Consider the following 27,092-nt stretch of genomic DNA (forward strand, 5'->3'; position numbering starts at 1 on the left):
AATGGGTGAAGTCACGGTGGGTTGGTCATTTCTAGCCCTCACTCCTCCTCAGCAACCCCTTCTCATCCAAATACCTTTCTTTGGTTTAAAAACCAAGATGGCGACGCCAAATTACAAACTCAAGGCTTCAAAATGGCAGTTCACAAGCAATGTTTGATTTCCATGGTAGCTGTGGATAAAACATAGCTAGACATGATGTCAGTATGAGAGAATTCCAAATTCTGATAGGGTTCATATAAAAATATAAAATACTTAAGGTGTGCTTGATTTCAGATAATCAATATAGGCATAATACGTTACTTAGAGTGAAGCGTCTGCTTGAAAATGAGCTCCATGACCTGCAATCTTATTATATGACTAGCTTAATAAGAGAGTAGCTTTGATGCATGAGGCTTAATCATTTTCGAATTACGGGGGAGCTAAGGGGAGCTCTGCTGCTCTGAAAAGGACATGAGCTCCCTTGAAAGCCTCCATGAGACATTTAGGGGGAGCTTTAACAGAAAAAGGATCACTTTTGTGTTACAGATTATATTCATATTTTCCATATGTTAAGGTTCTTGAAATAAAAATATAATATGTCAATGTGTTTATTCGCTGATTACATTCCATTTTCTGATCATCTGCCTCCATTAATCAACACAACACTAGTTTAGGTGAATTGGTGAATAAGTGAACAACTGTGTGATTTTGAACACAGCCATTGACTTCAATGGAAAATGAACCATGATTGTTCTTTCTTTAGTGCAAACACTGTAAGTAAGTGTGTAAGGCTTTCCTGCAGGCTGAGGAGCATTTTAACATCCTGTCCATGAGGAAGTTTCTGAATGTCTGAGTGACTGAAATGTCACACAGTCAGTCCTCCATTAGGACTGGTTTTCACCATAATGAGATTATGAGTCTTTACAGTAGAAATCAATACACGGTCAAGTGAGTCCAGATTATGTTGTAAGCAGCAGTGTGTGTTCTCATGAACCCGGGAGTCTCTGTGGATAAATATACCCACAGTAACAGCACAAATTTGATATCATCTTGCAGGAAAAACATCCTCATCATCTCCACGTCCTCCTTTTTCCACAGAGCAGGTCTGTGAGTCACATGATCACATCACAGCCTCCAGGTAGCAGCAGCACACCTGTGGCTCGTGTGACAGTCTTCAGCAGATAAAAGGTGCGTTCGACTTTATGTGGCACTGTGCAGCGCCGACTTGACGTGATGCGTGCTGGACTTAACACTTTGCATGCTGGTTAGAAATTTTGTCTGACTCACCAGGTCACATGACATTAAAACCTTGCAGGAGAAAAGCACCTTCAGTTTTCCAAGTCAGACGGCTGCAGTTTTTCTCCACCAGCTTCACCGACTGGGAGCCACCTCTGCGATGACGGCACTTAATCCTGATTGGCTGACTTGTGTTCAAAAGTACATTTTTTATGTCAACATATTGTTGTATTGTTCCACATTTACAGAATCTAATGACTCTGAAACAACCTGCTGACTGACTGACTGACTGACTGACTGACTGACCGACTGTAGAATCTGGAGAATAAAAGCTTGTAGAATATGATACAAAGACTGTAGACATGAAGATGAAAACAACTGAATCAACAAACATTTTTTCTTCAGTCAGTGATGAAGTCTGGTCGTGGTTAACTCAGCAAACATTTCAAACGAAATGAATCTTTCTTTAAAACTTCAACCAGACTTCAGATCTGGTGAAGAATCTTCTGCCTCATCTCTCCAAAATGACTGGCAGTGGAGGAGTTGGCTGGGATTGTTTTTTCTCCTGTGATGAACACAGTGTATGGTCAATCACGTTTTGCATAATAGAGGAAAGTTGAACTGACTAAAAGGACTGAAGGACTGAAGTAAATGCACTTAGTTTCTGTACACCCCAGCTCTTTTATGGTTATCTCTATCTAAGGGAAAACAATTCATTTGATGTCCTCCTTCTGACGGCTCTTTTTTCTTTTTTTACATATGGACACCAGCACTATAGTTTTCATTTCCAGCAGAAAGCTGTAAAACATTATTATCATTCTCAAGCCTATGGTTCTCAATAAAACAGAAAGATCATAAAATCGTTATTTCTCTATAAGAGTTGCTCTAGCAGATATTTCACATGTGACCTTTCCCTCCACACACCTTAACCATAGTCACATATTGAGGGAAACACTCATCGTTTTTAAATGAAGAAACAGAATAGCTCTTCAGTTTTCCACAGTGAGTTGTGTGAACAACATCCTGCTGCGACACAGGTGAACTCGCACTGCGGAAAGTAGACTGTTGTCCAACCTGACTGAAGTCGTTTGATACTCCGCCCCTGAAGCTCACGTTGACCGTCAAGTCATGCGCAGTCAGCCGAAACTCCAACGCATGACCTTCACCACACTGCTGCGTGATGGGAGCTGTTAGAAATGAGTCATGGTTGAGTGGCCGTTTGTGTTTGCCATCTATGTCTATGTCTCACTGCAAACAGGAACAAGGCTAATACATACATCAGGTAGAATTTACCTGCGAGGTCAGTTAGTTTTAATGATACTGACAGCAGCTCACACAGTCCAGACTTTAGAGTGAAGAAGAAGAGAAAGTGAGTGCTCACATACAACACTGATACTGAGCACATGGCACCCACATGTCCAGTACTAGAGGGAGTATTCTGACAGGGATCATGGGAGTTTTACTGACTGGCAGCGGGTGATTTAGTGCTTTTTGGTTGCCATGAGCACTCAAAGTTTAACCATCATTTCAGGCTGCAGCAGTAAATGACTGTGACATCATGACTCGTTTGTTCATTTCACCCTGACAGAAGAGGGCGACACACACCAAACGAGCCAATAAACAAATGGTTTATTTAAAAGAACAGTACATTTAAGAGGAAATCTTAAACCAACAGTGGCATCAGGATAAGATCAGCAGTGTAGGTGAGTGCGGGAGTGAGGAAGTGCGATGTTGTGTGATGCAGCAACACAAACCAAATGGAGGAGAGAGAGAACAAGAACTGAGGTTCACCACGGTTTTTAAAAGCAGCACGGGTCCACAGGGTCCTGGTGTGTCAGGACCGCTGACCCTAGGCCACACCCACCTCTAGCACCTGCAGAGAAAGCAGCCACAGAACCCAGGCTGCAGGCCCAAAGTCAAGATAATCTCCTTTCTAACCGCTTCTCCTCGACCTTGATGGAAAATGTCCTGAGGTCAAGGAAAGATGAGAAGGAGAGTTCATAAGGACTTAGGAAAAGAATCTGACTGCACTTACTCTAGGATTTTTTTTTACTAACTTTATTTCTAACACTTGGTTGATGAATCCTCCTTACCGAACCACAAACACAGAGTCAACAGGACTGAAGTGTTGAAATAAGATGACATGAAAGAAATATGTTGCACCTTTTTCATAATAAAATACCCACAGTTCAACACAAGCACATGCTTTTCCCTCAGCCAACACACACAGCCTGTTATGTTTTTTCTTAAAGGGACAGCACCCTCTCGAAAAGGGTGAGCACCATGTTCCTTCCCGATCCACAGGCATTCAGGTAAGTCCTATTTTAACCTTATGAAAAAATGAATCGTCAACAACATTTATATAAAGCAAGTTAGTTTAACTGAACACAATTATATTATGAAATCAGCAAGAACATTTTCAGTGCTCTATGAATACAAATACAGAGAAAGTTGAGCCAATAAAATAATAACTGAATAAAAATAAGGAACTGAGCAAGAGACCAGAATTAATTATGTTTAGACATAAGTATTTAGTTTCCTGGCATGGGAACATTTTCATATATTTGTTAAGTAGAGAAAATTCATTTGTTAATGCTTTACACAGGGGAGGGGATTTAGTGAAATTACATTTATGTTTTTGTTATGATGATGATTAAAGAGAAATCTATATTTATGGATCGGGGATCCAGCCAATCAGACAGAGATTTCCAGAAGATTTGGATCGTGTCACAAACACAGATGTGATGTTGTGTGATTCAGCAACACGAACCAAACGCCAACCAAAACCAAATGTGGGGAAGAGAACCAGAAAAGGTCAAAACATCTTTTTCTCTTATGAAGGTTCAAACTGAGTGAAATGAGCTGAAGTCTCTGAGCAGCATCATGATCACAGCTGCTCCACTTCTCTACATGATGAGGAAAGGAGCTTCAGTGCTTCCTATCTTATCTCCTTTTGCCTAGGAAACACTGGACCTTCCTTTACGAAAGCAAAGGAGAAATGCCGTCCCACAATTCCTTGCTGCAGCAACATTTAAAGTGATGCACCGTTGTACTTTCACCACAGCAGAGCCACATCAATGTAGAAACAACAGAGCAGCTGTTTTATGTTTGTGACAGTGTGTTTGTGGTTAGGAAAGGAGGAGTTATTGTCTTTGTGTTATAAAGTGCAGTCAGATTCTTTTCCTAAGTCCTTATGAATTCTCCTTCACACCTCATAACGTTTTCCATCAGAGTCAAGAAGAAGAAGGAGATTATTTTGACTTTTCAATCGCAGCCTGGGCGCTGCCGACCTGCTGATGAGCCTTGGTCACACCCACCTCTACTGCCTCCGGAGAAAGCAGTCACACAAACCAAGCGGCAGCCGCACAGGGCGGGGAGGGTCGTCACAGCAGCGGCAGTTCCTCCTCCCTGTCTGACAGTGTTGTTATTCATTTTGTTGGTCTGTTGGTACAGAGGAAAAAGATGCAGACCCCCCCCCCCCTGAAGCCAGTGGAGGACTGCAGACTCTCAGTGGTCTGAGTCTGACACATGAAAAAAGGAAAAACATTGAATGTGAGTGAGATCAAGTGGGGATAAAGAGAGGATCACACATTTGAACCATTTCTCATTAGAGCCATTTATTCAGTGATGAAAGAGGGAGCCATAGAAAATGTCATTAATCCATGAAGCAATAGAGTGAGAGGAATTTTAATTCAGAGCCGCAAAGACATAAAACAGACTCCGGTGATCTCATCTGCGAGACCCAAACACCAGAGCATGTTTAGTGACATTTGAGCTGAGATGTGTCAGACAGAACAGCCTCACCTCTGTTCCTCCACTAATCACCTGACTTTCAGCCTTTTCTTTCATCTTCTGCTTCTCTGGCTATTTACATGTAGGTTTAATCTCTCCTGGACCCCTTCACTGTCACATCGGAGAACAGATCATCCTATGCGTCTCTGTGTAAACAGCCAAAGAGCTGCCGAGTGACTATTTTCACCTGGGTGCAAATAAACACTCTGAAGATGAAAATGTTTCTTGATAAAATGAGCGCTCCCTGTGGAGGAGGAATCACTGGTCTCTGGTGACATGTTACTGAGAGCAGCATGAAAAACATGAAGATGATTGAACATGTCATATCAACAGACAGAGCTACAGGTGAGGTGACCAGGTGCTCGCAGCCTCTGGCTGTCAACAGTCGACACTGCAGGACAGACACTTTTCTGAAATCTGGCAACGGCTGTGAAGAAACCAGGGAAGGCTGGTTTATTTGTCATCGTTTACGCTGTGGCTGTGACTGTGGCTGTGACTGTGGCTGTGGCTGTGACTGTGACTGTGACTGTGACTGTGACTGTGACTGTGGCTGTGACTGTGACTGTGACTGTGACTGTGGCTGTGACTGTGACTGTGACTGTGGATGTGGCTGTGACTGTGGCTGTGACTGTGGCTGTGACTGTGGCTGTGGCTGTGGCTGTGGCTGTGGCTGTGGCTGTGGCTGTGGCTGTGGCTGTGGCTGTGGCTGTGGCTGTGACTGTGGCTGTGGCTGTGATGGTCCTCCGGCTCATTCTTATTCTGTTTTTCATTTGTGGTGCAGCAGATACCTGGAGGGCGGAGTCCTGTTTAGATCACCTCAGCTGGAAACACTTAGACCCAGTGCTTCTGACCTGTGAGAGGTCGCCTCTTCAGGCTCTCTCTCTCTCTCTCTCTCTCTCTCTCTCTCTCTCACTCTGTTCCTTCACATTTGTAACTATGTGTTCATGCATCAAACACCTCCTCACACTCACACTCATGTACACATGCACCCACACCAGTGCACCCACGCACCACTCCTTAGTGTCTTTGTGTTTGTTGTACTATTTATTGTAAAAAAGAATATTCTTATTATTCACCTCATTGTCTTTCCCTTGCTTTTTGTCATGGCCTTAGAGTACGGTGGCCCTGAGAGCTCACTACACTGCAACTTAAGAAAACACATGTCAACAGAAAAAACACAGACAAATTCAGAAATCAATTTGACAACACATGAGCTGCAAATAGTCACAACACAATTGAACAAGTACGTCCAAGCCAGGTCAATCACTTTTTTTTTTCCCTTTATTCCATCACGACAGCAAGAGAGAGAGAGACAGGGAGACAGAGAGAGAGAGAGAGAGAGAAAGAGAGAGAGAGGGGGGATGACATGTAGCAAAGGGCCACAGGTTGGACTCTAACCTGGGCCGCTGTGGTGAGGACGCCGCTCTACCAGGTGAGCCATGAGGCGCCCGCTCATCACTTCCTTGTGTGTAGGAAACACTTCTGTCGTGTTGAGAGTATTTGCAGCAACACGAGTTGTCAGACTGATGAAGGTGTTTTCTGAATTTGTTTTTATCTTGTCTAATTGCATGTGTTTTTCTGAAAGTGTGTTGAGCTCTCAGGGCCTCTGTATGAGAGCCAGGTCAAGACAACGGCCAACAGGGAGAACTGGTCACCACAAAGTCACAGGCAATTCAGATTTACCTAGAATATGATGCTACTACAAGGAAAAGGAATTACAGCTACAACAAAGACTGGGTAACTACTTTTAACAGGTGATTCTCAGAGAGATATTAGCCAGAGTTATTATATATTATATATCTGACATGAAGCGACTCAGAACATGTGAGTTAACATGTGGTTCAAACGGAGACGAGCTGATCTATGGATGCATTCCTACTGAAACCCAAAGATGATTCCCGGACAGAGAGAGAACCAGCAGCTGAAATAACGAGCGTTCACCACACTGAGCAGCTCAGCGTCAGAACCGTGTCCCACAACATCCCACACAAAAAATAAACACTCTTTGCTCCACATTTGCTTCGCTGGGATCTGATCACCGTAGCTACAGGGACTTTTCATTTGATGACTCTTATGAGTGGGATGCTGTGGACGTGAGAGTCTGTGTGTATTCAGCGTTATTCCAACAGGACGGAGGCGCCGACGCACCTCCAGGTTCATGTTTGATTTGTTTCCAGAGGAGAATCATGTTGATCTGTCTGAAGCATGAAACATCTCAACTGTTTCAGATACACTTTTAAATGTTTCAGCGACTTAAATGTAGATTTGTCGTCTCTTGTCTTTTTCTGCTGCACAGTCATAGATTTATAACCGACATGTCAGCAACACTTTATAATAAACCTCTTTGTAGAGGGTTCATCAGCTGTAACTAATGTCTTTATTAATGGTTAATAAATGATTTACTGATTCTTTACAGATCAGTTGTAACAAACCTTACACAGGGAGTCAGTGAGTGGACGAGGACGTTCTGAACGCAGCTTGTGTCTTGATGCTCCTGCTGACTCACACATCAGTGTGGAAAGTGACAACAGACGACTTTTGGGATTTCAGTTTGACTTTTGGACAAAATCATCACTCTTGGTTTTTAATGTGCATTTCAATACAAATGTTGTTTTTTCTTTTACATCCTGATGTTGTCTTGAATCAGCTGAGTCGTTTAAATCCTTCAGGATGTCTGTCACCGCAGAGTGAACTGTGTCTGACCACAGTGAAAAATCGTCATCTTCAGCCCATCGACCTGCAGACGCTGTTTAACTCCTGCTCTGGCCGGCTCGGCTCAGTCACAGATCCCTGTTGAGCTGCAGCTCCCTGTCCCTGATGTGCCGGAGGAGGATTTTCCCTCTCTGCTCCACCTCGTGGATGAGAGGCCGGAGACCGCTGAGCCCACCTTGGCTGTCCCAGAATTCCCTGTCTGTGTATATGGAGCGCAGAAGAAGACTCTCCAGGCATCCAGACTGGAGCACCGACACCGCTTTCTCTGGAAACCTGACAAGACAAACAGAGTTAGATCCGATGTGTCTCAGTAAAACCAGGCTCAGACCACAGGAGTCTTGAAATCCTAATCAATTTTGAATCATCATTTCTCCAATCTCAAACATGCACAAGATTTTAAAATAATGTATAATTACTAATGGAAAGAGTCATCAGGGACCGAAGCACCACCTCACATGATTTCATGTAAAGAAAATGAGTCTGTGGTGCAGCAACTTGTTGTAATGGAAAAAGCAAAAGCAGGAGGCTGAATGAGTCTGGATGAGACAGTGGTTGAGGTCAACACAGGTCGTCTGTTCTTCAGCCAGAACTGGAGGTGAGATTTTAAAGTAGTCTGTAACTTCTGCCTCTAGGGGTCCCTCAATCAAAACAATATTTGGGCGAAACGGTGGGCGACGACTCCCTTTAACAGGAAGAAACCTCCAACAGAACCGAGCTCAGGGTGGGCGGCCGCCTGCCTCGACTGGTTGGGTTTGCCTTTGCCACTAATGTGGAGAGCCTCTTTAACAGACCCTAGAGGCTGTAATTCATTAAATGACACAATGTAAGTGTGGAAATTTTGTTTTTCTAAAAATATTATTACAGTTTTGTCGATTGGATGCAGTTCACTCATCAGAAACATCATTCTACCAACTCTTAATGCAGTTCTCAAAACAGTTAATGTATTTCTCATAACACTAAATCACCTGTGCAAAAGCCTCTAAAACAACCTTGTTCACGTGCAAAGTCAGTCAGTCGCTTCAACATTGTCACCAGTGAATTCAACCTTTTCACCGGAGCTTCAGACTTAGACTCCAAATGTTTTGATAAAAACCTGACTGACTTTAGAAAAAGAGAACTGCAAAAAATATAGAGTAAAAAAATGTTCAGACACAACACTGTACTGCACTTACAACAGTAACGTGTTGAAAAAATAACTATATTCTGTTTCAACATTGCATTGGTGTTTATTGTACTGTGAACATTTCAACCTCTCAACAGATCACTGTCGTGTCACTTTACAACACTGTATGGAAATGTATATACAAGACTACAGACGGAACAGCTTTAGATTTTTAGTTTTTATGATATTTTCAATGATAGTTTCATTTTGCAGCAGATTTGTGGCACTTTGAAAAAACCCAGTTCAGAAGATGTGTGAAATCAGTGAGAGGTCTGTCATTCTATCTGATGAAGGTACAAACTGTTTTCATGACAGATGTCATGAAAACACAAGTCAGATGAGAAATGCATCAACACAATGAGAAAACGTCTTTAGTAGTGAACTATGCGTGGATACAAAGGAGGCTTGTACAAATACAATGAGACGTGCTAATTAGTGTGGGGAAATGATGAACTGTTTTGAGAGTTGTGAGAATGGCGTTTCTGATGTGCGAACTGCATCAAAGCGATTGAGAAAAACCGTAATGTTGTTTATGTTTATGTGAAAAGAAAAAGCTGCAATGTTTGCTCTGAGAGTGACGCTAGAAGGCAGAGAGTGATTCAGGTCCATATGATGAGACATCGTGTGTGAAAGGGTCAAAGAATGTTGCGTCCTCCGGGAGGCCATACATGTATTCACGTAATTGCATATCATTATTTTTCATTAGTGTACAAGTGGAAATTTTCCCAGGGAATATGAGAGCTCATCCTTGAACTGTCGTGTTTGCAGGAAGGTCAGGAGGTCACCATCAGGAAATATCCTCTAGGAAGCTCAGATGTCCTCACCACATTCACCAAAACTCATCTCAAGAGCTGACTTCTCTCTTTATGTGCACAGGTTCTGTGTCTGTGTGAACAACCACGTCTCTCCATTTTCTGGTGTCTGCTGTGCCTCAGGGGTCAGTTCTAGGACCAACTTTATTCTGTTCATACATGCTTCCGTTTGGGCACATTATTCAAGAACATGGTGTTTCTTTTCATTATTATGCTGATGACACACAATTGTACCTGCCAGTTAGACCCACTGACCCAGGAATGCTGAGTTCTGTTAATGACTGTTTGTGTGATGTTAATACCTGATTCTTTGGTTGAACTAGGAAACTTAGATCTTTGTTATTGAGTCGCAGCCCTTGTTAAAACAAATTCTGCCATGGGTTGGTTCCCTGTCAGACCAGATCAAGCCTGTTGCAAAATGTCTCAGCATCTGGTTTGACAGTAATCTCAGTTTTGAACAGCATCATCACAAAGCTTGTACAATCACGTTTTAGAAATATTTCTAAAATACCAACTTTTTTTAACTTTTAAAGACACAGAGACTATTTTACAGACTGTACAGAACTCTGCAGCCAGACTTTTAACCTGAACCAAGAGACACGTACTGGCTCCCAGTTAGAATAGATTCTTAGTTTTTTATTCATGACTTTTAAAGCTCTCTGTGGCCTCTCTCCCGGTTACATCTCCGACCTTTTAGCTACATACTCACCAGTACACTCCTTGAGATCGTCATGCAAAGGTCTTTTGTCTGTTTCAGAGGCCCAGCTAAAATCTAAAGGGGACAGAGTGTTTGCAGTCAGGGCCCTGAGGCTCTGGAACTGCCCGAGGAAATCAGGTCAGCTGAGTTCGTAACCTCTTTTAAGACCCTCCTTAAAACATACTTTTCCTGGTTGTATTTTCCCTTGGATTGTTTTATTTTTCTTAAAATTACTCTGTATTGTTTTTTATGCACCCGATTGTTAGTTTTTATCTGTTTTTCTTCTCTTTGCAATCTATTGATTTTACTTTTCTCTGTCTTTTCAAACACTTACATAGATTTTGAAGTGCTTTGAGAAGCTCCATTTCTCAGTAACCTGACATTACTAATGCAGAAAATGACGTGGACTTTCACATGCACGATCCTGGATGCCTGAATCATGAATTTTCCTTTTATTTTTCAACTGTTTGCTCATAACCAAGCTGTTAAAACCTCCCTTGTAAGAAGTTGTTATAATGACTCAGGCCTGCTGCTGGTACAGTCAGTTTCATCCATCCTGTACGGTGACTGTTAAAGGTTCATTTTCAGGTCATGCACACAACATGTGCAATCTATTGAACATAAGAAAGAAAAATGAGTTATTCTCTGAAAAAAAAAATCCTTTTTTTTTGCTCCCCCTGATTCCGTGATGAGAAACGCTTCAACATGCTAATTCAATTCAGTTTCAGTGCAGGCTAAAAACATGTAGGAGCATCTTATGGAGCAGCTTGTTAATCCGCAGTGACAGACAAAGGGGGATTTCTATCAGACCTGATTCTTGCAGCACGTTGAATAGGAGGCTAATTGAACGCACACTAATCTAATCAGACAGACGCTGTAACAAAACCCTGACAAGCTTCCAGTGGACGTTCCTGTGCTGCTCATTTGAAAGCCGTTCACTGGGAAAATGTGTCGTTAGATGTGTTTTATTTTTCCCTTCAAATGTTTCCTTACATCAGTGTTTCTGCCCGCTGTGAGCCAGCAGTGTGTTTGTGACGCCGCTCAGTGTCTTTTATTGAGCCTTGATGCGGAAATTAAGCAAAAAATGTATCTCAGATTTATTTCAGATAGAGCTTTGTACTCACTCGGCAATCCCCTCAACCAGCCTGAAGTTGAGGTTGTTGGTGGACTGATGTGGTCTGCCGGCGTTGTCTATGAACACCAGTCTGGAGGGATCTGCCTTCCTCACCTGCACACACACACACACACACACAACACACACACACACACACACACACACACACACACACACACACATACACATATTGATTTATTTATTTTCAATTCAATCATTCAGTCTCTTTTCTTCTTCCATTTTGACTTGAGCTGAAGGAAAGTGAACTGAATAGATTTACAGTTTTAATTACTATTAAGAGGAACACACATTTTAATGTCACAAGGAGAAGTATATTTGCATGAATTAATAAATCATGAAGTGAGTAATTTGTGCTCCTGAATTAATAATTAGTGCATTTTGCTAAACAACAGCTCGCGTTGTAACACACTGTGTGCTTTAGGGGAATCAAAATGACTTTGTTCCTCAGAGAAAGTGGCTCATGTAGGTGAGATTTTCCAGTCTAACATCTTTAACATTTTATTTTGTGCTGCTTTCGTTGCACTTTGGTACTGTAGCCTAGTAGAAGAAGAAGAAGAGTGGAGGGGAACAGGACAAATATAATGAATGTGATATTAAGGATTCAATATGAAAGAATGAATTCAGTTGTTGTGACCTCATTAGCTGCTAGCTTGATGCTAACATGCTATGGGGACTAGGCTTTGGCTGATATTCGCTAATATCAAATACGGTGATATTTCCCACCATATCTGACATTTTTCATGATATCAGGAGAAAAAAAGTGACACATAAAACTTTGAACTGCTGTTTAGTGGCAGCATCACTTATACCTGAAACATAAAATATAATAATATGTGTTATCAAAAACAAAAACTAATTTTGTGGGGGGACAAATGACTGCATGTAATCATCAAATAGCTCCTTTTATATTATGTTCTGTTAATTCATGTACACAAAGTATTAGTTTCAAACACAATTTAGTAATCTGTGCAAATTACTTATTAATTTGTATATAATACTTATTCATTTGAGAGTAAGATTTATTCATATGTACCTGCCAGAGTTGTTAATTACAAGTATTCAGAGGTGAGCAAAAATGATGTTGGATGAAAAAAGACAGTTATGCATCTAATAAGCAGAAGACATTTTGACTTGTAGTAAGTAGGAGGATTGCAGGTGCATGCTACTATCCCATGGTTTGAACATTAAGTATAAACAATATAAAGGCGAATATATATATATATATATATATATATATATATACTCACTCAGGTTTCAGCAGGTAAGTGATGAGTTTCCTGCTATGAGTTTCATGCAAACAGCTCTATCTAGTTTCATATATTGCAGCTAACAATGCAAATCATAGGTACAGTAACATAATCAGCTCCCCCCTCACAAACATCTGCCGCCCTGAGAGCTCATTCACCAGCTCTGAAAAACACATACATCATCATTGCTGGGAGCGTAATCTAAGCTTCTCGCTGCATCATTTAAATGTAGATCTATTCTCCTGTGTTGCCATGGAAGAAAACAAACAGGGCAGCCGAGGTGGATTTCATTTTCTTCATTCCCACTGATATAATGAATAATGATTTTACAATAACAGAAAAATACTGATATTTAAGTTTTCAGATTAAACAACAATCTGGCTGGGGAGGGAAAAAAAAAGCATTTTCTCTTTTCTTTTTACCAGCACATCAATCAAAGCTCAGATCAGTGAAGTCGCGCTTTGATTTTTCATTAGTCTTTGTGTCATTAATGCAAATCTGCCAAAAGGCCTCGTAGCGTTTTGATAACGGCACAGAAAGAAAACATCCAACGCCTGTGTTTCTTTGCTACATACCAGGATGTGAACCAGCAGCAGATCCTTGGTGTTGTCACACTTGTCGTGCAGCAGGTTCTCCACACACACCTCTGTTGGATCAGGTGTGAAACCGCAGCAATACCTGTCCAGACGGTCGTGTACCTGCACCAACACACACACAAAGAACACACACACACAGAGTAATTAGCTTTGACAGTGTGAGGTAAACCTGGTGTTTGTTGTTGCTGAAGCTGTTGACACATGGGAATCATTTCCAGCTGGGAACTCAAGCAAAATCTTACTCTGTGGTACTATTTGCCCCAGGTTTTGCCCCTCAGGCTGCGTACAGGCTGCACTGTGTTCTATGCAGACGTTGTTAGATTTGTATGCATCCATGCATCATGGAAGATTTATCCTATATCTTTATTGACTCAATGCTTTCAATGCTTGAATGCACAGTCGGTAACTTCTACCTCTAGGGGTCTCTCAATCAAAACAATAACATCATGAAATGTTGTGGGATCATGGCACCACCACTTCTCCTGGTTTGGATTCCTTCAGTGTGGTTCAGCAGGTTTTTACCTGCAGCTGAATTATCCACAGAGGTTTCCTCCTCTCCATAACAAACACACCAGGTGATTTAAAGCAGTGAAAACACTGAATAAAACTGTGTTTCATGTTAAAAATCTGACACAGTTCAGTGTGCACAGAATATCTCGGAGTAACTGGGAACTAAACTGTCTAACAGTCAATTTTGAAGCTTCTGTCAGATGAACATTGACACATGATCATAGAGGATATGATGTCACTGACAGGCGACCAAATGACACGGAGCCTTGCCATGATTAAAATCACGGATTTCTCTTGTTTGGGAAAAACATTTGGGATAATGTAAGAACACAACTCAACAACATATAGAACATCGGTGTAGTTGTTTTTACACATTTTAATGCTGAGTCATGTTGAAACAAGCAGCCAGTGTCAGTCAGTCATCTGGCTTCCAGTCTGACAGATCATCTCATTCAGTCATCAGTGTGAAAATTAATGCCATGCACACTGAAGTTTAGTGTTGGTGTGGACGTGAAGCAACAAGTGAAACAGATGAGGTCAGTTATAATGATGAAACTGCGGTTTACAACCAACATTCACTCATAGATGAAGACAAACTTTAGGACTCTGTCGAAGAGATAAAAATAAAGAGGGAACGAGGAACGTCTCAGGAGATTCCTGTGGTTTGGGGAAATTTTACCCAACATGACATCTGCACAAGAGATCTGAAACACTACTGACACGTCAGTCTGATGTCTGACTACACAGATTAATCTTAAAATCCTGCAACGTGGACTTTACTTTGAGCTGCATTCACGGACATATTGTTTCACTCCAGTGTTTGCATGGTTGGTAGATATACAGGTTAAATTAAGGTTTCATTTCTTTTTAATCAGAGACAAAAGCTCAAAACTTCAAGGAAAATTCCAATCTATTATAATTTTGGCCTTATTTTCAAAGTGCCTATGACAAAACATGTACAAAACATACACAATATGTGTGATGATGCTGATTATACATTAATTGTTTGGTGAAATGTAATGGAATTTATTTGAAAGTAATAAATCTGAAATCTACTTGGAGCTGGCAAGACTAAAGACTTGCAAATCTATAGTTTTCCCACGTATGCTTATAGTGGAAAGTCTGAGTAATAATCTATCTTTTTTCTTTTATTCCAGATAAGTCCTCCTCACTCATGTTTCAAATTATTGTGGGGGTTAATTAAGATTTGGGCCGCACCAAAAGAGATAACAACAACAGTTTGGGGGGGTTGAAACATGTATCCTTCTGACCTGTAATTGTCAACATTACAATATATTTGCCATACTCATACCTGGCAGACACCCCTAAAGTGGACCATACCATTCATTAACCTTGATGTTAGCTGAACGTCTCGTCTGTCTGCCTCACTCAGTGGCTCACGTCTTCTGATCTCTGCTCCTCTGTGTCAGGCAGACAATGTAGGTAAATGTAGTAAGTGCTAATGTTAGCTAATTTCTAAATTTAAAGTTACAGTAAGCTAACTGTTAGCTAGGTGATTTTCATTTCCAGTGTTAGCTGGTCATTTCATTACCAAAATAAAATGTCATATATGATCTACTGTTACAAACACTGGTGCTCAGTCATGAGCTGTGAGACAGTGACAGATTACTTGTAGATATGGTTTGACTCAATATAGAGTTTATTATTTATGTTTAATAGTCTTGAGTATTTACATTTTTTCATTTGATGCTACTTTATATTTCCACTCCTACATTTCAGAGGGAAATATTGTACTTTCTACTTCACTACACTGACAGGTTTAGGTAAACAAGCAAGATACTGTAAGAACTGTAATGAGTTCCCTTTCATCTGGAGAAAAAGTTGACCCTTCTCATTGTCATTGCTTAATTAGCACTCACACACTTTCAAATCCTGGTTAGTTCTAAGCAAAAGTATGAAAACCATAGTTGGAATTTAAAGGAATTATCTTTCATCTTTTGGTGATAGGAACTTGACACTGTACAGTATCTGACCCTGGTGGATGAACAGCTGCAGTAGAAATGGATCCAGGCTGTGGGAAATCACAGGATAGAGTTCTTCAGTTGTGAAGCTGATGAAATGATGAACATTACAACAGGATCTTGTCAGTGTGAGAGTCATGTGATTCACTCCCTGTTGTTAAAGTGAGACACTGACACGCTGAGACACAAACAGACTTTCACATCTTCCTCAGGTCATTACAGAGTTTGGTCGTTTGTGTGTTTGCTCTCTGTGTGTGTATGTACGTGGGTTTTGTGTGCACTGGTGCACTCGTGCATGTGTGTGACTCAAACAACCCCGGTGGCCTCAGGTCAGCAGTGTGTGTGTGAGATGGAGGAGGTGTGTGTGTGTTTTGTTGAGCAGTAAAGCTCCACCTCCATTATTTCTTCTCACTTGTATGGTGTTTTTAGGAGACTTCTCACCCTGCTGCCACATTTCCCTCCCACACTGGAACACACTGATTCTGGGTTCGGTCCAACAGTTTTGTGGAGACTGAGCCAATATTGACTTACACTGCCACTGAGCACCAGCGAGCCTCAGGGAAAGACAAGATGTGGAGGAGGGCTAGGATCAGAGACAACACCAATTTAAAGTGGAACAAACTGTAAAGTGAACGTGTGGATTGTCCATACTCAGCACACACTGTGATCTGATGTTAGCGAGGTTGATTAACGTGGTTCTTACAGTCCATTCCGCCTTATCTCCCCTCGTCTCCTCACACACGCTCTCCTCCATCATCTTATCTGTTTCCTAGTTTCAGTCTTTGCTGCTGAGTTTGTCCTCTGCTCTGTAAATGTTCACCACTCAGTCACAGTGTGGGCAGTCTGTTCTTCTCTCTGAGGTTTCTGCAAATGAAGTTTGACTTGTAGGAGCTGCCCTACAGCCACAGTGGCTAATACAAACTGAGCATTTTTTATTCGGCTTGCAAAACAACACTGTTACAAAACTCTCATCTGTCTTAAGTTTTAAAGTCCCCAAAGTCTTAAAGGTGAAGTGTTGATCCATAAGAAGATATATTTGTGGTTTTAAGAACCAAAAACAATCTCAGTGTAGTTTCACATCTCCTCTCTCAGGCTTCTCTCTGACAACAGGCCAGTGAGCCAATCAGAAGAGAGGAGGCTCTGAGCCTCTCTTTTGATTGGCTGACTGTTTTCTGAGTGATCCAATAAAAATATGGCAGATTTCAGGTAAACACGCAGAGAAACCAAATCCTGCAAGGTTGGATGGTGGGTCCAGGTGGGCAGGGCTTGGGGGCGTGGCTGAGGGCAGTGACATCACAAAGTTACAGAAGTCCTAATGGCTGGTTTTAAGGCTCAGTTTCTGAATACAGGCTGTGTGCATTTCTCTGTGGACTGAGCGCTGTGATACTTTCACAGTATTAATATAGAACCTAGACCTGCTTTATAATCAAACTACACATGGACATCTGCCTTTAGATCTTTAGACTGTATGGAGCTTTAAGTTCAGACAGGAAGAGTATAAGAGAGGAGGATTTTTCACAGTTTGGTATTACAGAGGCAAATCTTAACTAACTTCAGGAATCCTATCTGACTTCATCCTGTCTTATCTCAGTTTAGGAAACACTAAAGACTCAATCAAATATAAGTTATCAACTTTTCTGTCTGTTACCTAGCAACCGGCACTACTTCTCTCATCGGATCTCACTGAGGTGTTGTTTAGATTTCTCATTCAACGACAGTAACTTAACTTAAAGACAGAAGAGTTAGAAGTGTTGCTAACATCTGTAGAAAATTCCAAAGACGTTCTTTTGGGAAAGTTACAACAACTTAATGTTATCTCCTGTAACTCAGGAGATAAAAGGGAGAGAAAGAGTGAAGCAAGGTAGCCTCTGTCTACTAATGAGTGTTTCATCCTGAAACCTCAACACATCGTTAGGGTCTGTCATGAGCCTCAAAAGGCTCCTTCAAATGTCTCCTTCTTTTCCTGGACAACAAAGGATCCAACAGGTGGATCCTTCATGGTCCAACCTATCCCAAGTTTCATTGCACGCTTCTCATGAAAGCAAACAACACCAACAAAGAGCTTGAGGATTACACTTTATATCTAAGTATTGTCTTTCAGCTCAGTTCAACAGCTATAGGTACAACTGTTAGAACCAAGAGCCTTAAAATGTAAAAAGTTATGTGTTGTCAAGGTTGCTAGGTGACGGAGCCGTGCTTTGAAACGCAACGGTAAGGGGGAGCACAGCTGGTGATGCAGGGTAAAAATCCTCCGTAGACCAGACTGTCTAATTTCCTTTGTGATGTACGACAGATAGAAAAGGCCACACCTTTATATACTGCATAACTCACCTGTAAGTTTTATTAAGGCTTAAAGTTCAGCATAATTGAGGGCGTGGCCTCCTTGAGTAACGTGGGTGAGCGTATGCTTACCACAGACCAGCAGTCACTGAAGTCTCGGCTCCACGCACGCACCTCTTTGCCTATTTTGGATTAGCTGGGAGTTGGGTGGACTGGGCTACTGGCAAGATGGCGACTCTGAAGCAGCTCACTCTGAGATTCAGAACCGCTCTTCAGAAACCTGTTAGTGACCTCACGGAGGCTACGTCCATCTTTATTTACAGTCTATGATTGGGACACAGCTGCTGACTGTGCTTTGGTTGATTGATCCTTGCAGCAGGAGCTGCTGGGTCTCAGTCTGGAGCCATGTCCCTTTCATTTTAAAACCTACACTCACGCTGTCACCTTATCCTCAGTTCCTCTCTCCTCCCCAGGGCACCCTCCACTGCCACTGTGTGTTTGTGTGAATGAGCAAGTGTGTGTCCTTCATACTGCTCTTCCTGCGCCTCTGGTGTCTGGTTCCCTGCTATCACAGCCCGGGGAGGTGTTAGGGGAGCAGGTAGGAACAAGTGTTCAGAGGCACGCTCATCGGCTCTCAGCAGATCAATAGGAGGCTATTAGAACTTGGCCCTGTTACAGGGATTGACTTTTGGCAGCGAGGGGGAGAGAGCTGCCTCATGGGTTATTCATATCCAGCCCCACACACACTGTAGAGAGGTATTAAATACACATTCCTTCTCAGTGTGCTTGCAGAACAAAGCAGGACAATATTGCTACTGCAGGTTGTAAAATCAGTGACAGGGTGTCAGAGCAAGCTCAACAGGAGGAGGTGAAATGTGAAAGTAACAGTGAAACGCACAACAGTGCCGCTCCTGAGTGAAGGACTGAGCTCCGAATACATTTACAAGTACATGCTCATGTATGACAGCCACAGTAAATACATGAATGTTACACAGAGGGCTGTTTCTGAGTTAACCAGTGAGAAAGGAAGGGACTTTAGTGGAGTCACATGTTGAACTCACTCAGAGAAAAGAGTGACGATGACGATGGTTCCCGTGGCCTCTGTGATCAACTCTTCGGCATGAACTGGATTAATCCAACAGCTCACTTAAAATGAGCAAATATAATATATCTGATAGATCTGATTTTTTTCTGTTTGTTACATAAATGATTCTGTAAACATGTCTATCTATCTATCTATCTATCTATCTATCTATCTATCTATCTATCTATCTATCTATCTATCTATCTATCTATCTATCTATCTATCTATCTATCTATCTATCTATCTATCTATCTATCTATCTATCTATCTATCTATCTATGTATCTATCTATCTATCTATCTATCTATGAATAAGTGATTTAAAGAAACAGCAGTCTCCTGTGGTGTGCAAGTCCTGTATTTTGTCGTCACATCCATCTAACCTGACCTTCATCTTTGGACTCTGTCGCTCCTTATACGACATGACCTGACAATGAAACCTAACTATGGGTTGTAATTCGCTACTTGTACAGATGACCCCAGGGGTTCTTTGTCTCCTTTGAGAGCTTTAAAAATGTATCGGACAGATATATTTGTCCACATTTTTTTTTTTTAACAGTTGTTCCTCTTTTGTAAGGCTGTATTGTGTATCTGAAAAAGTCTTTTTTGTGTTGAGTGTCATGTGATCTTGTAATACCGACTCTGGCTGCTACACCAAAATCATCCATCAGTTTTGTTTTTTGGCTTTTCAGCCTTTATTGCTTTTTGAGACAGTAGAGAATGACAGGAAAGGCAGTTAAGGGAACTGGACTGGATTCGAACCCAGGCCACTGAGGTCAGGACTGAGCCTTGCCATGTGGTATGTGTTTAACCAGGTGAACTACTAGGGCGCCACCAGCCATTGAACTTTAAAGTCCAACTGAAATCAAATTGTATGTTTTGTCTGCTCCTTTGAGAAAAAAATTATTTGATTTCATTATGGTGTTTCCTAGTTTAGCATTCACTTGATGGAATATCCGGTATCTGTCCACCAATATGGAGATCTTAATTCCATGCAGCCGATCAGGCCATCAGCTGAAATGACTTTTTAAAGGACAGGTTGTAATAGGAATGTTGTTAACAGCAGCTACATCAGTATAGCACAGAAACAGCAGTTCTAGAAGAGTCATTAGCAGCTGACACCTTATTAATCGAGCTCCACTCAAAATGTAAATCTAAAGACGCACACACACACATACACACACACACACACACACACACACACACACACACTAATATCCAGACTGAGAGCTGTATTGGATTTTTAATTGAACCGACAGCAGCACATCAAAACCCACAGACACTGACACACCAGTACCACACACACAAACAAACAAACACACACACACACACACACACACACACACACACACACACACACACACACACACTTCTAGTATGGTATTGCTCATTAAAGCATTATGTAGAAATAAGCCTCTGTAGGTTTTCATTAGTTAGAAATTAATTATCTGATCTAATAACACTCAGGAAGAAAGTCAGACTCTCTTCTCCATCTCATTGTTTCAATCAAGGTTCTTTTTACTGAGCTGATGGAATAAGCTCTACTCACTCCCTCCACGTCTCTCTGGACGAGCCGAGGAGCACTGAAGAGCTTGTGAATTGTCTCACTGTATTTCACACCATACAGAGCCATAGTCAAAACCTCCCCTTCCTGAGTTACAGTGTTAAATAATGGCCAGAGGTTATGATGTCACAGTGAACTCGACCTCTGACCTTTTTGATATAAAATGTCACTTCACCTTTTTGTTTTTAACTGTTTAGCATATGCCTTTGTAACTATGAGGTCACAGTGACCTTGACCTTTGACCTTGTACCATCAAATTCTGATCACTTCATCATTGAGTCCAAGAGAATGTTTTTGCCAAATCTAAAGAAATTCCCTCTAGGCGTTATATTATATATAAATAAATATATATTGTTCACGAGAATGAGACGGACGGACAACCTGAAAACACAAAGCCTCGGTATAAAATGTACCACAAGTCACTGAGATATGAAACATGATGGTTGGGGCTGTTGGTTGGTTGGTTTGTTTATCAGCAGAATTACACAGTAGAACGGAACCGATTTGCACAAGACTTGATGGAGGGATGAGGAATGAGTCAGGGAAGGGACCTCTTTCCTCAACATTTTGAGAATGTGTATTTTTCAATATTTTCATCAATTTCCCATGAAATGATGTTTGGATCATGATGTAAAAATCATATATATATTATTGTTGTTTAGCTTTACGAGATTTTTACAGTTTGGTGCAGTACTTTTTGTGTGATCCTGCCACACGAGACTCAGGAGACCCGGTCTGTAGCAGGAGCTGGTTCCTCCATGCTGCTCAGTACAGCACCTGGGTCAGCTGGATGTCCTTGAAAATACTGCTGATCTCCCACCTCACAGTTCACTGGTCATTACGCTGCACAAGTCCTGTTTGTGACTTGGTGTAATCTCTAAGTTTATTTAGCAAACTGGTTGCACAATAAATACACTATGTGGGACAAGAGAGGATTGATGTTTGAGAATGTTATCAAATCAAACATTTGATAGGATTTCACTCATAAGACAGAGGGAGTAGACACCTTACAATCTCTTGTCACACACATACACACTCAGTGGGATACGAGTAGCTCACAGCTGTTTACCTTACCTCAGTGTACACCTCAGCCTCAGCAGTTCATTCATTACAGGCTTTATTAGCTGAGCAAATGAAGATGTTAACTCTTGTCCCTCCATCTACTATAAGTGATGTGTTGTTCAAACTATTCAATTATATATAATAATTAAACTTTATTATAATTAGATGACACATTGCATATCATATATTGGGGAGTACAGCAGGTCGGCTGCTGATCCCTGGGATGGTGGTTTGATCACCGGTTCCTCGAACTCAGGGTCAAGAAGGGCATCTGCCGTAAACCTACACCAAATCAACTCTGCAGATGGTGCAGAACAACAACAACAACAACAACAACAACAACAAATCATATATCATGGGTCATTGCTGGAAGCAGTGACAGGACTGTCCAGACTCCCCAATCATCAAACAGAAACAGCAGAACTTCTTGTGTTTTCTTTTAGGAATTCGTAAAGATACAAAACAAAACAGAAACAACAGGAAAACATTTGCTCCACATAAAAGTGAAGGAGACCGTTGTGCTTGAGGACAGACAGGTATTCTGGATACAGCACCTAGATTCTGGAAAGCTTCCCAGTCACGCTCTGGGGAACCATCTCATCACACAGAGACACCTTCTTGGTGATGCTGCCAGCAAACAATGCAAATGTGATGACCCCAGCTGTCTGAGCATCAACTGCTGGCTCAGATTTTAGAATCTGGTCTAAGTCTGTCTCATATAACAGAAGCATCACTTTGATGCAGACAGTCAAGGGCAGCAGAGTGGCTCAAGCAAAGATTCTGGCTTCCAGTCTGACCCAGTCTGCCAGTCGTGGTCTTTCTGTTTGGACTCAAACATGAAGAATGTTCTCCACTGATCTACAGGTGGCAGGAACATGACAAGCTGTGCAGCAATGCACCAGCAAAGGCAGGAAAAAGAAGGTTGATAGCAAGTAATCATGCTGGAGTTAAAATACATTACTTCCACAGGGCACCTTTAAGATGACCAGGGGTCAATTTCACAAAGATATTTCAGACTGGTCTGGAGTGTTGGTCCAGTCTTTTTAAATCTAGGTTAAAGACATATTTTTATTCACTGGCCTTTAGCTCGCTAACCTCCAAGTCCATTGTCATGTTCATATTGAGTATTTGCTTCTTGTTTGTGTTATTATACTTATATGTCTTTTATGTGCTGTATATATTGTTGTACTACATTTGTTTGACCTGCTTATCTCATTTTAATTGCCCTTTGTACAGCACTTTGGTCAGCTCAAGCTGTGTTTAAATGTGCTATAGAAATACAGTGACTTGACTTGACAGTCTTAATTCTGCTTATAGATAAGTCTAATAATCACAAAAATAAAGACCTGAGTCACCTTACCCCCAGGCTAACTCAGCCCTAAGACCAATGTTACCATGGTAACCATCAATGACACTGTGCTGACATGAGCTAAAACAAAGCAGCTACTGTATATAACATGCCTCAGTCCCTTATTTCTTTACTGTGGAGGAGCTATGGAGTGAAGTCGATTAAATTGAGAAAAAGATGAAAGCAATACACCCACTGTGTGTTCACACTGTGACAGACTGCAGACTGTGTATTTTCCCTATGCATGCTGGGATACAATATACTACACTACAGGCTCTGCGGCCCTGAATATGCTGAGCAGGAGTACGTAAACATGAATGGACCGACAGATGGATGGATGGACAGACAGATGCACCACCACTGCACAGAGTCAACAATAAAAGTCACTGGCTACCAGGTCAACTGCACAGAACCTGTGACGTTAGAAACTGCTGACAGTGCAATAAACACCAATGACGATCACATCAATAGCCTCATTAGAATAGCAGAGGCATTCATATTGACCCATAATACATGCTTGGACTGCATTTTGAGTAACTGAATCACAGTTAGTTCCAACCAAGTAATTTGATTGGACGAGAGTCATTCCATGAGGGGGTCAGCCCTATGTTCCCACAGCCCTATGTTCCCACATTTCTTAGAACTTTTTTTTCACAGAAATTTTTGAAAATTAGGGTTAGGGTTAGAGCTGTGGGAATATAGGGCTGTGGGAACATAGACACGCTCCCTTCCATGAGTGCTGATATAGAGCACAACAGCACTGGGGCTTTTAACTACATGTATCGCTCCACTTCACAGGTGTTCTATTAATCGTTAATCAGCGTTAAATTAACAGTCGTTATCTATTTTAGATTGTAACAAACAAAGATGAAAATATTTCCAGAAATAACATTTGAATTAAATGATGTCTGGTCGTCAGAAGAAGATGAAGGGAAGAAGCCTGGATACTTCAGCACACACCTGAGGTAACACCCAGCTAGCTAGCATGCTACCTGACAGTTTACTAGTAGGTAAGGTAACTCACTAACTCACTAAGTAAATTTGTCTTCTTTCACACAATGTGACAACCAAAGCTCAGTGACTCACAGAATTTGAACTATGAGCTTCAAAGTGGCAGGAGTACCTTCCAACTGCCCCATTCACTCTAATGTAAACAGAGCAGAAAATCAGGAGGAAATCCATGCCATATTTTTGAAACAACAAACAAATATTTTATATCAGTGTGTTGAGCAGAGTCCCTCTCTTAGAAAATATAAAGCTTTAAGTGATGGCATCTAACGGTTTTTGATTGGAGAGCCAGAGATTGAGAGGTATGTCTCACTATAGTCCCTGTTTTAAACAGGTGTACCTAGGGAGATACCATCACTATGGCAACCATTAACTGCAGCTGGCCACACACAGCTGATCCAGATCAGTTGATTAGACTTGTACACACTCATTAGCACACAGATACACAGATAAACAGACACATACGCAGGCACTAGTCATCAATCAATCATTGTAGTTTAGCTCCAGCTGTTCCTGAAACTTTGTAGTTTAACTGGGAAGGAACCCTAGTGCCATTTGGCCTCTTCCTACACATTCTTTCTTTCTGTAAAAACTAATTCAAACTTCAAACAGGTCACAACATGTAAAGAGTTTTACTTGTTGATTCAGCTTTTTCTTCATATATTTTCTTTACTCTCAGTTAAAGTTTCAGGGATACTTTAACCATGCAGAAAGCAATGCAGCTCAGTCTTTCTGTATGTACTTCAACTCTTTTATACAACATGAAACACCTTTAAACATTTTTCACTGCTTATACAACAGTTTGAATTCTTCAACCCATGTCTCTTGTCTTACCTGTAATAAGAAGTCAAAGAGAGCCAGTCTCCCCCACTCTGAGTGGTGGACTCCCACACATCGTCCTGACCTCAGGTCTTCTTCACTCCCACAGTGGACCTGCAGCAGCTTCTGGTACTGCACCCAGCTGAGTGGGACTGAGTTCTGGTCATTGTCTCTGTCAGCGAGGTGCTGAATATCCGGGTCCCACCACAGTACAGGTCTGGGGGTGCCGGTGATGTACCGATACGGTAGAATGTCACTGTGGAAAGTCCTCAGCACCGCAGGGAGACTTCTGTTGAGTCCCAGAACTCTGTCCAGGTGGAAGGCAAAAACCTCAAACCAGTCGTCGGTGCGTTTGATCAGGGAGCAGCGCCCCCGTTGGCAGCGCTCTGTATGGGTCTCTGGATGTCTTTGCTCTTGTCTCTGCTGATGTGAGACCCTCCTCTGTGGTGGCTGCTGGGATGGAGAGATAAAGTTATAAAGCTTTCCATTTATTTTTCAATCATAAAACACCATTGTGTAGTGAACACCACACACAGTGTCTGGTGCCTCAGGCTACAGTCAGGAATATTTGTTGTTCGAATGAGCAGTGACTTAATAAGACCAGCTCTGAGACACAGAGGGGGGGGGGCTTTGGGCGACAGGTGGTGATGTTTTCTACTTTAAGCTCTTTAGCTACAAATAATTATACTTTGTCATTAATGTATACAGAACAATAATTAGAAGTGCCATGCAGCTTGTTTAAGTTATGAAAACACAAGTCTTTTAATGTTACAACATCACTGCATGGTCTGCAAGTTTAACAAATAAAACTGACTTTATTCTATATTTTTCTTACTGTCAATAAATCCCACAAAGAGACTGAAACTAACAATGTACTTGTCTCTATTTTCTGACTTCCCCATTGTTTGCTGCACTCAGCCAAAAGACCACTGGCTCCCACTGAAGTCATACATCTAAGAAAAACTCAGCTCAACTTAATTTACATTCCACAGTTCTTTAAAACAGTTGTGTTCCTCCGAAGTGGAGATCAGAGATCAATTGAATGGAGAAGTCACAGCTGATATTAGACTGATTGGACTCGCTCATAAAAACTGATGTTCCTTCTCAGAGCTGCGAGTTGGTGCCCAGTGAAGAGCTTCACACTATATCTTTATCTTACCAAATACACCTGGTTTTATAGTGATCAACACTCCCCATTCAGAGCCAATATAAGCAGTCAGGTGCTGGTTGGTCGCAGGAACAACCAACTAAGAAGCCACAGGTGAAACATTTCACTCGCTCTCGATAAACTCCAGAGAAATCATCTCAGTGTGCAGTGGTTAAGTTTGATTTTCACACCTGGTTTCATGTTGCTTCCATTTCCACTAACAAGCTGCGTCGTAACATAAATGACAAAGCCTCAGTCATTTCCTCAAACAGCTGTGGACTGCAGGTTTTATCAAGCATTGCTCGGAGAGAAGGAAACAGTGAATTAACTGAGGTTTATTTTCATATGTGGATTAATCAACACTTGGTGCTTTAGTCAGTGTTTACAGCAGCAGGATGTAGCAGTGTGTGTGTGTGTGTGTGTGTGTGCAATTGACTCAAGGCACAGAGGAATAAGAAATGTCAGGGATACACACTAATGACTTGTTTGTACGACCAGTTCATTGGTAGTTATGGTCTTTTCATGGGATTTATTGACAGGATAATATAGATTCCTATATGGTCTTAAAAACACTGCACCAGGTAAGCTAATAATCTTCCCACAGAAATAAGACTGTGATTATGTTTGACTGATGCATTTAAAGGATAATTCCGGTTTACTTCAACATGGTAAATCTGGACTCACCACCTCCTGTCGTAGAGATTCAGCGTACAGCTGTGTGAGCCTCGTACAGCTGTCACAATAAACATGATTTTTACAGGAATCACTCCGAACATTTGTCTCTGACTCTGACTGAAAGTAAACACAGAAATTACAGTATGAATTCTAATTTTTAGGGATCTATATCTGGAGAAACTTGCTGGCTGACCTAATCAGTTGTCATGCAATGGCATGTATCACCCTGTGAAGTGTTATGAGTCC

The 27,092-nt window shown here is 41.5% G+C and overlaps 1 protein-coding gene across 3 annotated transcripts in view; it reads right to left on the reverse strand.

Moving 5' to 3' along the window:
• Positions 1-4,806: 4,806 nt before the first annotated feature.
• The window catches only part of gask1a (golgi associated kinase 1A), a 41,620-nt gene continuing 19,334 nt past the window's right edge, over positions 4,807-27,092 (reverse strand). Inside the window, exons 3-7 of one of the 3 annotated variants that reach the window (XR_015437041.1) lie at positions 25,040-25,477; positions 13,348-13,470; positions 11,515-11,618; positions 6,691-7,992; positions 4,807-6,611 (exon numbers count right to left, since the gene is read on the reverse strand). Coding sequence is in view for 2 of the 3 variants with exons in the window: in XM_023402812.2 (XP_023258580.1) it covers positions 7,788-7,992; positions 11,515-11,618; positions 13,348-13,470; positions 25,040-25,477 (870 nt within the window). In the remaining variant the exon portion in view is untranslated. Of the gene's footprint in view, positions 7,993-11,514; positions 11,619-13,347; positions 13,471-25,039; positions 25,478-27,092 lie in introns of all 3 variants that reach the window. The other 2 variants (XM_087173058.1, XM_023402812.2) reach the window with 2 other exon arrangements.

This window comes from Seriola lalandi, unplaced genomic scaffold (genome assembly GCF_002814215.2).
Source record: "Seriola lalandi dorsalis isolate HSWRI2012SDOR001 ecotype SW California unplaced genomic scaffold, Sedor1 jcf7180002054023, whole genome shotgun sequence".
NCBI lineage: Eukaryota > Metazoa > Chordata > Actinopteri > Carangiformes > Carangidae > Seriola > Seriola lalandi.